The sequence below is a fragment of the Monodelphis domestica genome, chromosome 2 (genome assembly GCF_027887165.1).
Source record: "Monodelphis domestica isolate mMonDom1 chromosome 2, mMonDom1.pri, whole genome shotgun sequence".
NCBI classification, from domain to species: Eukaryota; Metazoa; Chordata; class Mammalia; order Didelphimorphia; family Didelphidae; genus Monodelphis; species Monodelphis domestica.
In genome coordinates, this window is record NC_077228.1 from 76,495,149 (window position 1) to 76,510,957 (window position 15,809).

The window sequence follows — 15,809 nt, forward strand, 5'->3', positions numbered from 1 at the left end:
TGTGGCACAATCAAATGTAATGGACTTTTCTACTAGCAGTTATGTAATGATCCAGGACAATTCTGAGGGACTTAGAAGAAAGAACTGCGGGAGCAGAAACACAGAAGAATCACATAGTTAGTTCGAAGGGGATATGATTGGGAATGTAGACATTAAACGATCACTCTATTGCAAATATTAATAATATGGAAATAGGTCTTGATCAGTGATACATGTAAAACCCAGTGGAATTGTTCAGAATTGTTCATTGGCTATAGGAGGCGGTGAGAGGTGGGGAGGGAAAGAACATGAATCATGTAACCATGGAAAAATATTCTAAACTAATAATTAAATAAACTTTAAAAAATAAAAGAAAGAAAGAATTATGGGCATATTGGGGCAGTTAGGTGGCTTAGTGGATAGAGAGCCAGGCCTGGAGCCAGGAATTTCTAGGTTCAAATCTGGCCTCAGACTAGCTGTAAACCCTGGTCAAGTCATTTAACCCCAACTTGCCTAGCCTTTACAGTTTTTCTGCCTTAAAATGGATACTTAGTATTGATTCCAAAACAGAAAGTAAGAATTTAAAATAAGTATAGGCATTATCTACATTGTGGCAGGCAAAGAGATAATAGATATCCAACTTGGCCTTGAAGCCAGGAAAACCCAAGTTCAAGACCTGCCAGAGACATATGCTGCCTTTGTGACTTTGGAAATCAGTCCTTCAGTACCCCTTTCCCCTAGTTCCCTGATAACCACCAAAACCCCAAACCCATTCTCTAGTCTTATCAAAGTGTTGTTAGTAAAGTTCATTATACATGTGAACTATATTATTCTTTACTTGTATTTGAAAGCTTGTTGATCATAAAGAGTTCATATTCACCCAAGTTTGCATTATTAAACATTTTGTAGATTTTCTTTAAAGTATTTTGTGTGGATATTTAGTACAAGGAGGTCCCTTCATTTTTTCTGGATCTCTTCTCCATTACCCCACCCGAACATCTATGTACATAATGATGTTCATTTGATAAATTAATAATAGAGAAAAGTAAAAGGATAAATTACTCAGTATTTTTAAGTGACTCTTTCATCTCATCCATCAGGGCAGATTGCAGCCCATCCCTTCATTTCTATTTTGTGCATATAGAGCCCCCAGAGGGAAATCTCAGTTTCACTTCTTTAGTATCACTTCAGCATATTTTTCCAGTAACCTGAATGTGTTGAAATATTTTCTCTTTCTGAGCACTTTCATATGTCTTCACTACTGCTTGGAATATTTCTGACTTTATAATTTCCAAGCTTTTTTTAAACCTTAATACAATGAAAATATATCATGTACAAAGTACTATGCTAGAGTACTAAAGAGAATATAGGTAAATAAAGCCTTCTAGTTTGTAGTCTTATAGGACTTAGAGAAATAGATTTAAAACATTAATGTTTAAATATCTTTTAAAAGTTAAAAGATAATTACAGAAGATATTACATTTGACAGTTATTTATTCAACCTACTATGTGCCAAGGTACTTAAAGGCTAGGAATACATGAAAAATTATACCATTCTCAAGGAGGGGGAGGATAAAATATATAATAAGCATGCTACTAGGTGAATGTGATTGGACCAAGGTAGAGATGAAATTTGTCTTAAAAACAAAAATTTTGAAGAGAGATTAATGCTTTCAATGCAAGGATTAGGCATCATTAAAGAGGTAGCACGAGAATTGAATAGGTATTTCGTCCGTCCCCCCCCCATTCAGTTTTAACTGTTCACATGTTTTATTTTTTAGAAGATGAACCATCTTCCCAAACCATCATAAGCCAAACAGTCTCAAAGAAATCTATCAAAAGAGCACAAGAGATACCAGGTAAGAAAGGTCTACTTTTCTTTTCTTTTCCTTGTTTGCTATATTCTTTGCCATCTGAATTACATCAAGTCTCTAAAAGTAGGTTTTTCAGAATAATAATAGCAAACAGGTAACATTTATATACTGTTTTAAAAGATTTGCAGAAGGCTTTATAAGTATCACTTCAATAACAGTGGGAGGTAATTGCCATCATTATCCCCATTTTACAGATAAGGAAACTGAGGTGGAGGTCAAGTGACTTGCCCAAAGTCACACAAGTAGTATGTGTCAGTCTGGAGTCAAACTCAGGTCTCCTAGGCCTTAGCTCTATCCAGTGGGGCAACATCTAGTTGCCTATATTATAGCAGTAGAGATATCTTTAGAATTTCGATTCCTAGCATATATGACCCATTTATTCAACATGGGAAAATTTCATAGTTACAAAATAATTTGGAGAATTCTTCAGAGTTAATATACATACTTGTAACTTGTACTTCAGAAATTTTTTTCAGTTTGGGACCTCTATCCCCTATGCAGATATTACAGTCCCTCTCTGCCTTAATATCGACTGTTACTAGCTGTGACTAGCCATGACTAGCTGTGGCCAGAAAAATTCATCATCTAATTGTTAGTCTTCTGGGCAGTAGCCATAATTCATTGCATCTTATATTTAAAGCCTTCCTAGATTAGTAGAGGGACTTAATCCAAAATGATACATACATCTGTTTATATTATCTGTTTATATTATGCATTTTAAAATATTATTCTGAGGAGGCCATGCCACAAAAAAAGTTACTGACTTCTGCCTTAGAGGAATGAACAAATGAGTAAATAATAATAGGATCTAGGCACATGGCTAACTGCTAGGGATATACAAATACAAAAGTTCAATTGATGGTGCCTTGTCCAGAAGATGAGTTCAGAATGAATAAGGGACAAAGGCTGTGAACCCATTTCCTGAAGTACCCTGGAAATCTTAGGTCGTATAAAAAAACTGAGATCCAGGAAGGTTAAGTAATTTGCCTAATATCACAAAGGGAATAAGCATAGGAGATAGCATTTGAACTCATCCTCAGAGTCCTTTCTGCTGTACCATGCTGCCTTCCTATCAACTTGGCCTTAAAATGTTCAATTTTCTCTTTCTCTTTTAATCAGACTTGTAAAAAAGGATCAACAGGAAAGATAAGAGCATCCCCATACTATGGAAATGAGGCTTTATACTACAAATTGTCTTCATAGTCAGATCACCTTAAAGACTGACTGAAATCCAGCCCAAGACCCACTTCTTCCCTCTTCCCATCCCCTACCCCCAGCTTTCTTGAGCATTCCAGAGTTTGACCTCCCAACTCCCTTAACTAGATCTTCTGCTTCAGTCAAAGCCAGTCTAATCTCTTCACTTGTCCTCTTTTCCTAAGGTCTTTGTGAGGGTTTTGCTAATGCTGTTTTTCCCAATCTATATACTCCATCCTCATACCACCTCCACAGGAGAGAGAAGTATACTTTACATTGCTTCTGTAATTCATTACTTCAACACTATATACAATAACCATATATATATATATATATAGTAGCCACTCATTTAAGTATTTGTTGAATTGAAAGCTGTGGATTGGAAGTAATCTATTTGAAAAGTACTTTTTAAAGCAGTCACTTGGCTCTGAAAGAAAGAGAGCAGAACAGACATACCTTTTCGAAGATTGCATTTATTTTTAAACCCTTTACCTTCTGTCTTGGAATCAATACTGTGTATTGGCTCCAAGGCAGGAGAGTGATATGGGCTAGGCAATGGGGGTTAAGTGACTTGCCCAGGGTCACACAGCTGGGAAGTGGTTGAGGCCAGATTTGAACCTAGGACCTCCTATCTCTAAGCCTCAATCCACCAAGCTACCCAGCTGCCCCCCTCGAAGATTGCATTTAACAGAACCTGAAAGTGGATGTATGTATTATTAGTGAAAACTGAGTAGTAAGATAGAAGAGTGATCACTGGGAATAACCCTAAATCAACTTCCATTCATGTCTTCATGTGTGTAGGTTTCCATTAGAATTACTTCTATACTTCCTGCTCACATTGAAACGTGGAGGGTTGAAAGAATTGAAACAGAATTCAGATGCTGGGTTAAAAGGCCTTTCAAGAGCAAAGTTAAATCCATTTTTGTCCTATTGATTTGTGCCTCCCCCTCCATTCACATTGCCACAACTCAGTCCAATTCAAGCCATCATTCACCTCTGTTGGGCTGTTATAATAGCCTCCAAAAGCCTCTCTAGCCTCCAGTTCTTCTCTTCCATCCATCCTTAACACAGCTGCCAATACCTTTTTTTCTAATTGAAAAATTTCAATATCTTTCTAATGCACAAATCTAACCACATCACACCTTTGACCTCAGTGATGCACTCTATTGCCAGTAGAGCACAGTGCAAACTCTAGACACTCAGTAGACATTAAACGCCCAAGATGTGCCTGGGGATGAATAAAAGATAAAAAACATCTTCGTGAAGGTTGAGGAGATCAGAATCTAGTGGGAGAAACAACTGCACAGAGAGAACACTCTTTATTAAAATTGAGAGAGAGCTAGAAAGGCTGCCTGTGGGGAGTTGGGCAATCCAAGCAGTGGAGATAAGGAAAGGGGAGCATTCTGGGCATGGGGGGGAGCCTGAAAAAAAAAATAACTGGAGTCAGAATATAGTGACTGGTGTGAAGAACAGGCAAGGAAGGCCAGTGTCACTGGATCAAAGATTACATGAAGGGGAGTAAGAAGAGGATGAGAAAGGTAGGGGAAAGACCAGGTCCTGATATAGGGCTTGGGAAAGACAGTATTTTATCATTGATCCTGAAGGCCATTTCCTGAGCAAAGGTGGGACCTGGACAGACCTACTTTTTAAGGAAGATCAGTTTGACAATGAAGTAGAGTATCAGTTGGATTGGGGAGAGGCTTATAGCAGCGAAGACCAACAAATAGGCCAGTGATGGCAAACCTATGGCACAGGTGCTAAAGGTGGCACACAGAGCACTCTCTATGGGCTCATAGCTGAGCTGCCTGCATTCTCCCCTCCCTTTCCCCAGTTCATTACTAGAAAGGCAGAGGGACTCAGATAGAGCTTCTCTCCTCCCCCTCTCCACCACACCTGACAGTCCCCTACCCCTCTGCCCAGCAGCCCAATGTGGGAGCATGGAGGTGGGGGGAGAGAAGGTGGCAGAGCTGGAGGGAGAGTAGACTAGCACTTAGCAGCCCAATGGGAGCACTGGCACTCCATCTCTAAAAGGTTCACCATCACTGCCATAGACTGTTTCAGTAGTTCAGGCATAAGGAGATGATAAGTACCAGCAAGGTAGCAAGGTCAGAAGAAAGATGAGAGGAGGGGCATATGTGAGAGAGATTACACAAGCAGAAATGGCAGGACCTCTTGACAATGGATTTAATGTGGTGACAGGGAGAGGCAGTATGAGAGAGTAAGAAATTAAGGCTTGATACCTAGGTTTCAAGCCTAGGAAGGAGAAGGGTACCTTCGTACCTTCAACAGTAATAGGGAAGTCTAGGAGTAAGAGAGCTCATGGAAGAAAGATAGTTCCGTTTTGGACATATTGAATTAAAGATGTTTCAGGATATCTACTTGCTCAGTATGAAGTTGGAGATACAAGACTAGAGGTCAGCAGAGAGGTTAGGGCCAAAAAAGTAAATTTGAGAATTAATCAGCATAGACAATAAGTGAATCCATGGGTCCTCCACAAAAGTACATTTTACATGACACTCCAACACAGCCTAATGATGCCTTACAAGCTCTTCCTCAGTCTTTTCCTACATCCTTCTACCTTTATGCATTTGTTGCCCACATTGCTTTCATGACTTCACTCCCTTCATATCTTTGCCTGCTGTGAAGAAGTGGAAAAAGAATGTACTGGGAAGTTAGAAGCCAAACCTGAATATAAAATTTCCATAGATAATAAATTAGATTGTGATGAATATGTGGGATAAGTTTTATATTTAGTTGGATTTTTAAAAAAATTTTGAGTTGAAGAAAGTTAGGAACTTTTTGTATTCATTGTTTCTTATCAGTGTAGAATTGCTCCTTCTCTTTTGACCCTATTTTGATTTTTCATCATAGTGTAGAATGTCAAATGTCAAGTGCAAGTCCTGGGAAGTTTAAGAAGGCTTTGACAAAGCACAAGACAGTAAAGACTTGTTATCTTAAGGATTGGCCTATAAAAGGGCAGGGAAACCCATCTCCAGAAGGCTTGGCCTGCAGATTGATTTTTTGGGGTCGGGGAGAAGAGGTAGGGTGTGATGAGGACCCTATACAGCAAGGTTTAAATTAAAACATCTTATTAATACATTGATATGTGGTGACTTAAAAGTTGGTCAGAAGTAAGAGAAAGTTAATATGTATGTAGTATATTTACTATTTCTAATATCTTAAAATATATTTTCTTCCCATACTAGTAGCTAATGAAGATTCTACAATTATAGGTGACCTTCGTAGACCACCTATAAAAAGTTCAGGATTTGGTAAGAGCTTGTTTTCTATGTGTTTCTATAGTTCCATTTATTAACCTGGTGATTTTAAAACTAAGGGAAAAACATTTCATTTCTGCTAATTATCTTAGTAATGGAAAACAAAAGGCTGAAGACTATATTGTCTTAGAAGCATACCATTATCTCATAAAGAATAATCAGATATATGCCTTTGCTTACACATGTATTTTATGATGAAAACTTTTTAAATAATTGTATTTGCTGTGAATTGCTCTCCTATCTGAGTGGGGGTGAAAGCCTAAAATTTTCCTTGTAAACATATAACTTCTTAGTATCTGTATTTTGACTGGTACCTAAAAGATGTGTTGGCCATGTGCTGTGATGATAATAATGTCAGATGACTTGAAAAGTCTTCCTTACTCTCTTTTTCTGGGACTTTCTGCCTCCATGCCCCTCACCCCCTTTTTTTTTTCTCTTTTTAAATTGTGTATAAACTCTACCATTTTTTGGTTTGGGGATGGACACTACTTGAAATGTCCTTACTTCCTTTGTGGAACTGTGCACTTTGTTTTATTCTGGACTATAATCATTTTTTTTTCCTTTGTCACAGATTACTCTTCATTTGGGACAAATGGAAATAGTAAAATGAAGGAAACAGGTTGGTGACTGCCTTTAATTTGTTCTTTGTGAAAGTCCTGATTTATGGCTATAGTGATGTAAATGAGATTTGGGGCCTTTACTTTATCATGAATACTATATTCCTGATCATTTCAGCATCCTGACTTGAAAGTTTTGGTTTCAACTTTACAAAACAGACAAGTATGAGATAGTGAATTAATTTGTTATTGTTCCAACTCATTGGTGGTCATTCATAAAATTTTCATTTATTTTAGCTTTTTTCAAATTCACAATTTTGAGGAGGGTAAATTACATGACTAGAAAATAGTTAATATGAAAAAGTCCTAGGGTGATCCTGAAAGGTGAGCAAATAAGCCAATATGATTTAATGCCACATTATAAAAGAAGCTTAATGTCCAGAGCAAGGGTGGTCTCTGCCTGCTGATCTTTTCATAGTTAGACTCCATTTGGAGTTTACTGGCCAGTTCTAGAATATATCTTAGGGGAGGGCTTTTTGACAGACTGAGATACATCCAGAGATGAAGAGAACAAGCAGGCTTAAGAGACTAGGAAAAACTGCTTTTAGGATTAGTTTAGAACATATTTAGCCTGAAGAAAAGATCTGGAAGAGAGAGGTACAGGGATAAAGGGGAGAGGGAGTCTTAGATTTAGGGGTTTGGACTTAAAAGGGCATCTAGTCCAACTTCCTTGTTTTACAGATGAAGAAACTGGGACCCAAAGAAGTGAAGTAATCTGTATGGGGTCCATTAGGGATGGTACCTGGCAGAGCTCAGATGAAAATCCAGGTCCTCTCACTATAGTAGATCACAGTGCCCCACAAGAGAATTTTCAAATATTTGATAGACTGGCATTTCGAAGAAGGGCTATGCTTAGTCATCCAGGTGCCTTGGAAAAAGAGAACTTGGATTTAATGAGTAGAAATCACAATTACTTCCTCACAAAAATTTCCCAGGAATTAATCCAATTTGACTTTTTTATAGTGCTCCCTTAGAAAGTAAATGAGTTTCCTTTTAGCTTCAAAAAGATGTTGGATGATAGACTACCTTGTTTGTGATTTCAAAGATAAATTTCATGCTTTGAGCAAGAGTTGGATTAGCTGACCTCTTTAGTCTCTTCCCAGTTCTAAGTCTATGATTCTTTGTATCTTGCCAAACTAACTTGCAATGAGGTTTAAAAGCTTGCTTTCATTGGGTAAACATACTAGGCACATTAGTTTCAGTTCTTATCATGTAACGGCTTAATTTCATAATGAGTCACAAAAGGAAAGGATTGATTTTTTTTCTTTCAGAAACTTTTCTTTGGAATGAAGCCCAGCTAAAAGTGTTACTTTCTTTCAAAATTGTCCTCTTGTGGCCATTGAGCATTAAAAGTGGCCCCTTCTCAAATACTATCATCAAACCAATTTGTTTGGAATAAAGTTGGAAAGATCTCAGATCATCCATTTCAGTGCCCTTATTTTGCAGATGAGAATTTATAATTTTTTAAACTATCCTTTGCAACCCAAACAAATATGTAAATTACTTTTTAAGATATGAAAGAAAAATTTTTGTCCAGTTATCATAGCAGTGGTGCCTCCTTATTAATTGTGCCCCAGTTTCAATACAGCTAGTAATATATGATTAGAACATTAAACTTCAGTGAAAATAATTCTGCAAACTTGTATTCTCCCCCTTCCCTCCTTTTCACTTTTGACATCTTTTTTTAACCTAACCTTTCATCTTAGAATTAATACTATATATTGTTTCCAAGGTAGAAGAGCTAATAAGGGCTAGGCAATAGTGGTTAAATAACTTTTGTCAAAGTCATACATCTAGGAAGTATCAGGCTAGATCTGAACCCAGCATCTTCCATCTCCAGACCTGACTTTCCACTGAGCTACCTAGCCTATACCCCCCTGAACATATCTTTTAACACTCCCCCCTTTTTTTAAAACCCTCACCCTCCATCTTGGAATCAGTACTGTGTATTGGCTCCAAGGCAGAAGAGTGGTAAGGGCTAGGCAATGGGGGTCAAGTGGCTTGCCCAGGGTCACACAGCTGGGAAGTGGCCAAGGCCAAATTTGAATCTAGGACCTCGCTTGTCTCTTAAGCCTGGTTCTCAATCCAACCAGCTCCCTCCCCCTTCCCCACCCAACACTCTCCCTTTCAATGAACCATCACTTGTATTTCATGTTACTTCCCTTCATATACTTGACCATTTAACCAGACTGGACTGATAATAGTCCTGGACTTCAGTGGGCCTGCTTTCTTTTGTCTTCTTATATTTGTTTAGGCTACCCTGAGGGTTCTGAATGTTTTTATACTTTATCTCTACTCTTCAGGTTTCTCATCTTCCTTTAAGGCTCTGTGACATCTTCTCTGATTTTATCCCCCAGTATGAAAATTATCTCTTCCTCCTTTTTCTTAGAGAACTTTTTTATCTGAGTATTCTTTTTGCTCATACCACATCCTGATCTACTTATCTTTATAACTCATTTCCCCTGCTACATTGAAGAGATTGTAATTTCCTTGAGGGCAAGCACTGTGTCATTTTAAAAATCTTTAAACCCCAGTACCTAACACTGTACCTTATTTACCTATTCGGTATTTAGGATATGTTGATTGTGAATTTGGATTATCTGTTCTCATAGAATAAGGACAGTAGATATCCACATGGTCAGTAAGCAAAAATTCAATTGAATGAATGATAAAAATATATTAAAATGCAATTAAATGCATCATAAAACCTGAGTAGGAAAGTACCTCAGAAGTCACCTAGTGCATCCCTTACCTGAACAAAGCATTTCCTCTATAGTAGGGCAATTGCATAAGGCCAGTCAGCCCAGCAGGCTTGAAGTTTGGGGTGGGGAGGTTAAGAAGCCATCTCTTGGGAAGCATTCCATTCCAGTTTTTGGATAACTCTTATTGTTATGACACAACTACTAAATCCTGGGAGGTCCATCAGATTTGGAAGTGTCCTTGATAATGATTCTTTGTGAGAAACCTGATGATTTCCTTTATGATAGCATTCTCATATGCTTGACCACTAGACATTACAGAAACCAGATAAGCCATCTGGTCTTTGCAAGTAAAACTTTTATTTTCCCTTTCTTTCTCCCTCTTCAGTGCTCTCTCCAAATTCCAATGGAGCTAATAAGTCACTAGGTAATAAAGAATGTCTTTTATGATGAAATTTGGGACACTTGAAAGCAATTTTGAGGAATTTGTTGGGGTTACAAATTTTTAGCCATTCCTTCTCAAACAGATGATCTATTTAGATTTTTTTCAATACTTGTGAATATTCTATAGCTGTGCTGGCGAACCTTTTAGGGATCATGTGCCCAAATTGCATCTTCAAAACTGCCTGTGAGTCACCCTCTCCCCCGCTCCCCCCCTCCCCCACAGTCATCCCTGAGAGCAGAGGGGGAGGGCATTGGGTGACTGGGCAGAGGGGCGGGGTGTGTGAAGGTGCTGTGGAGAAGGGGGAGGAGAGCAGCCCCCCTCTGGCACACTAGGGGCCTGTGCCCCACCTTTGCCAACATGGTACTATAGTCATTCATTGCTATCTTGTTAATTACTATGACTAGGATCATTAAGGGTGAATCAAAATAGATATCACTGGAAAAGATAGTTATGAGATAGACTCATGAGTTTAGACATAGCTAAAGTGGGACACAATGAATAGGATGCTGGCCTTGGAACTCAGACTTTGCCTCAGAAACTTAGCTGTGTGACCTTGGGCAAGTCACTTAGTCTCTCTTTGCCCCTGTTTCCTCTCATCTCTAATAGGAAAATAATAATGCTATCTACCTCCCAAAGTTGTTGTGAAGATAAAATGAGTGAATATAAAGTATTTCATAGTCCTTAAAGCAATATGTTAATACTAGCTATAATTATTATATCAGCAAAACTGTCATTTCCTAAAGTCCTTAACTGTTTTAAATCAGTCATCATAAGGATACTAAAAGAGCCTAGAAATCTCTTTAGCTGCCTATTCTAACTGAATTTCTTATTTTAAGACAACTGTAATTCCTTTTTTAAAGAACATTTTCTTGTCCCCGAATGGGATTTTTATTTCACAAAGCTTCTGAATAATCATAGGGAGGAACAATTTTTAACTCTTAGATTAGGGAAGCAAGGAAACTTGGAATTAAAAAAAAATAAAATAAAAAATAAAAAAACAGGAAATTGCAACAACTATTAGGGAAATGAAATTGAAACTTGATTAGATTGAGAAGCTGCCAATTCATGGATCTGATTTGCTTTTAAATATTTATAATTTGTTGATCCTTTTTGTAAATGTCATTAAATCAGATATTGTATTTACACTTGCATGAAACCTGAGCCCTGAAAAAAAACCTGCCTTAGACCCAATGAATGATGTTTTTCTCAATTTTCTGGCCACTGCCTCCTGTTGTAAAAGATTCTTAAGATTCTTAAAATACAGACAAAACTTACCTTTTCTTACACTATTTGGAACATGGCTTTTTATGGCAAATGACCAAACTGTATCCTTGAGTTGCTGTGTCCGGGATCCTTAAAATTATAAAGTGAGCTTTCTCATACCAGTTCTAGAAATACTTCTTGAAGACCTTTCAGGGTTATGAAATAAGAAAAACCAGCACCTAGCACATAGGTGCTTTGTAAATACTTAATTGTCTTAAGTAAGGAAAACTGAAGTATATGTCTTTTAAAAAGACTATGTTGGGGGCAGCTGGGTAGCTCAGTGGTTGAGATCCAGACCTAGAGATGGGAGGTCCTAGATTCAAATGTGGCCTCAGACACTTCCCAGCTGTGTGACCCTGGGCAAGTCACTTAACCCCCATTGTCTAGCCCTTACTGCTCTTCTGCCTTGGAACCAATGCATAGTGTTGATTCCAAGATGGAAGGTAAGGGTTTAAAAAAATAAAATTAAAAGCCTATGTTAAAAAAAAGATGACTGTTATTTTCAGGTATATGTAATAAAATATGGAAATAGAGTAACAAAATGTTTCCTCTTGGAAGACTTGAAAATTTTCTATCAATGATCATCTTATTTTTAATTAACTTTCTAGTATAATTACTACAGGAAAAAGCTCATTAAATGTAGGAGAGGGGAAGGAATATTCAGTAATGAATGTGATGTAAAAATAAAATATATTGATGTAAAAGCTTTTCTTGCAACTAAAAAGAAGGCAGTTCATTTGTAGTTGTTGTATTTTTTGCACATTAGGTGAGCTCGTTGTCCTTGGTCAAATAAAGCCATCTATTGGTGATCTAGAGAGAAGCACCAGGCATAAATATGTGCTTAGGCTGAAGAAAGATTTTTAACTTGGGGGCCTCCTGATTCTGGGGGCCAGCAGTCTATCTAACAGCACTTATTCTTATTCCTAATATTTTATGCTAATTGTTTTTTTCCTTTTAGTCTTTCAGTTTCTTATTTATAATAAGAGATTTAATGTGTCAGGGAGAATTGTTGTCACTGTCATGCTGTAGTGGTAAGAATTTCTGTCAATGTGTCATCACAAATATCCTCCAGTGATTTCTAAATCAGCCAAATGTACTTCTAATAATAATAGCCAACTTTTATAGAAAGCCTCCTGTGTGTCCAGCATACTTTACAAATATCTAATTTGATCTTCACAACAATCCTAGGAGGTAAGTGCTATCATTATCCCCATTTTACAGATGGGAAAACCTAGGCCACCAGTGCTTGAGTGACTTTGTCCAAGGTCATATGGCTATAGGCATCTGAGGCCAAATTTGAATTCAGATTTTTCTGATTCCAGGTGCCCAGTACTCTAACCACTTTGTCACTCAACAAAAGATAACTGGTTGAGTCTTGGAACAGTTCTGGAGAATGTTAACACTCTTCAGTTTATCCCACTGAAAATATTGGGAGTGAATAGATTCATTTCTTCAGTATCACTTTGAAGAGTTGTTACAAATCTAGGTATAAGTACAACTTAACTGTTTTAGTTTTTTTTGCCACTGAAGCTACTTAAAACTTAAATGTGACCTTTCTTTTCTTCCCCTAGGAGTCACTAGAATGGAGAATGTTGATTTCTCTGAAGAAGGTACTGTCTTAATGAATTTGTCTAATTCAGCATTTGTTATCTCACAAGTAATTAAATACTGGTTATAAGTAATGGAACACCCAAAACTGGGCTGAGACAGAAAACAAAATGTCTTTTGGAGTCAAAATTCATAGAAAAGAAATAGAGTGTGTACATGTGCTTGCATACCATTTTTTCCCCCACATATTTTCACAAGGTGCTAATGGGTGGATAATTAAATAATTTTTAGCAATTGATAGGTACTTCTGTGTGTGTATGTGTATTTTCTTTCTCAAAATGAATTAATTTTCAAAACCAGAAGCTCCTGGGAGCTTCTAGATTCCATTATTGTAATTTTGAAAATCACATGTTCCAAGGTTTCATATTCTGTTTTTGAATAGGTCACAAGTTAGATGTAGTCTTTTGAATCCTTGTTTTAAACTGTAATTTGGATTGATTAGTCCGTAAATGGCACATTTCCTGGTTCTGTCAGAATCTCAGTTATATATTAAACTGTAGATTTTTTTTGTTTTTCTTGATAGATTAGCTCACATTTCTAACACCTACTGGCCATTTACTCTCTCTGTGGTTTCCATGATAAGGTTTATGACGTTTTAATCTTTCAGATTTGTCTCAAATTTTTGTTCAGGTAATAGATGCCTTAAGGACCATGAAATGGATGTCACTGGCCATGTGTGGTTAGATGGTTAAATAGATGGCTGCAGGGCAACTAGGTGGCTCAGTGAATTGAGAGCCAGGTCCAGAGATGGGAGGTTTAAGTCTGGCCTCAGATACTTGTCCCAGCTGTGTGACCCTGGGCAAGTCACTTGACCCCCATTGCCCAGCCCTTACCACCCTTCTGGCAATTCCAAGACAGAAAGTAAGGGTTTAAAAAAAAATGGCTGGGGCACAGACAGCATTTTTGTATACTATGTCTCAAATGTGTTCTTGTTTAATTATAAGGTATGACTAACACGTTTAAAGCATTGGGATATCCTTTTGATGAAAAAAAAAATAGTTGATCTATAAACTGCAACCTCAAAAAAGCTTAATAAATGAAGGGATGTTTCTATTTTTTTTGTGATGAAAAAATAGGGTTTGTCTAGATTAATAAATGTGTCTATGTCCTGGAAACATGAAAAACCAAGGCTTTTGACCCATTGGGCTAAAGCTCTCTCCCTCTATAATTCTTTACACAAATTATATCATTCCAATAGACCCTGAAGAAGAGGAGGTAGAACAACAAAACATCTCTGACAGTGATGCGAATCCTCCCAGCCCTAGCGATGAGGATTCTACTAAGTCAAGAGGTAAATGATGGAATCTAATTATCTTGTCAAGTTTTTCAGTAGAGAGCCTATCAGTATTTGGCAAATTGGTATGAAAAACAGTTTGTGAGTTTTGCATTTGAAATGAGCTCTCATTAAAAGTTTTTAGTCCATTTCTATTCTGAAGAGTAACTTGATGAGATGAATTACAATGTTTGAGCAAGTTAAACCAATTTTTGCCTGCTTTGATCACAGAATCGTATTGCTGAGTGGACCTTCTGTTCTTCCCTTATTTTATCAAACAGGTACTTATGAGTTACCCAAGGGAGAGTCCCACAAAAACAGTAAGGAAGTAAAACTAGGCTTTGAATCCAGGTCTTGTCACCACAGCTATGACAGTCTTTCCCCTCTCTCACATTACTTTCAAGAATTGGCAAAAATAACTGTCTTAAATGTGTGTGAAAAATTATTTTACCATTATGTTAGCTTTTTAAAAGTCAGAGAAATTATGTTGACATTGGATCTCTGTTTTCTCAAGATTTTGCCTGACTTTTAAGAAATTAATAATAGTTTAGCTTAAGTCAATCCCTAGTTCTAGTCTAAATTCAACCCCACATCAGCAATTGCATGTAATAATAGTATGGTCTCATGAGTCTAGAGTTGGCAAGTGCCTCACAGATCATCAAATCCAGCTCCTGTAAGAAAATTGAGGCCAAGAAAAAGAAAATAATCTGTCTAGGGTCACTTGGGTTAAATGACAAAAAGAAAGATTTTAATTCAGGATTTGATTCCAAAGCTGCATGCTCTTTTCACCATATCATATTGTTTTTTTTTTCCAAGTGTTTAGTGTCCTAGTCCAGGGAGAATTTATCCAGAGAAAGAAAAGTACTAAATGATATTAACAAAATGCTCAAAAACAAAAGTAAAATAAAAATTTTAACTCTAAACAAAACCAGTAGTCTTATGCTTTAGTTCCCCTAAGACCTTGAATCTTAGATTTTCCTCCCTGAACCCCTTGACAATCATTGCAGTCTCTTCTGGCCCTCAATTGAAAGCCCCTAGTTTCACCTTGTAAGTATTACCATTAAATGACAATAAGTCAGTGTTCTTTATTTCTATCATTCCTCTTAATATCAAGACAGGTCTCAATAACTAAGATAAAGAACCCAGAGAAAGAAACTCTAGAAGACTGAGGGAAGCAACTGGCAGTTAATAGCTTTATATGCCTTTGCTTATCCAGGGGGGAATAGGGAGAATTCTCAGGACTTTCCTTGGGTTAATTATCCCCTACTCTAGCCTAAAGAAGGCCTTCTCCAATTGATAATGACGGTGTGCCTTATGGACATTGCTTTTTATCCACCCATATGTTGTCCTTTCCTCCTCTTCTCCCAGTAGAACTCGGGCTCCTTGAAAAGGTTGCCTTTGTTTTTGTATCCCTAACTCCTAGCACAGTGTCTAAGGGCTTTAAAAATGCTTGTTAAATTGAAGTGAATCTCCTACTCTTAAGGTAGATAGGAAGAATATTGCTATAGAAGAGAGATGAGGGCCATATTGGCAGAGGAGAGATACTGCTGCATTTTCTAGGTATGTTTAATGGTATCAC

The 15,809-nt window shown here is 37.3% G+C and overlaps 1 protein-coding gene across 2 annotated transcripts in view; it reads left to right on the forward strand.

Moving 5' to 3' along the window:
• Positions 1–15,809, forward strand: part of TOR1AIP1 (torsin 1A interacting protein 1) — a 35,621-nt gene that overhangs the window by 4,626 nt on the left and 15,186 nt on the right. The window contains exons 2-6 of one of the 2 annotated variants that reach the window (XM_007480890.3): positions 1,761–1,838; positions 6,254–6,319; positions 6,897–6,944; positions 12,921–12,959; positions 14,156–14,248. In XM_007480890.3, the coding sequence (XP_007480952.2) occupies positions 1,761–1,838; positions 6,254–6,319; positions 6,897–6,944; positions 12,921–12,959; positions 14,156–14,248 (324 nt within the window). The remainder of the gene's footprint in view (positions 1–1,760; positions 1,839–6,253; positions 6,320–6,896; positions 6,945–12,920; positions 12,960–14,155; positions 14,249–15,809) is intronic. The other variant, XM_007480891.3, reaches the window with a different exon arrangement.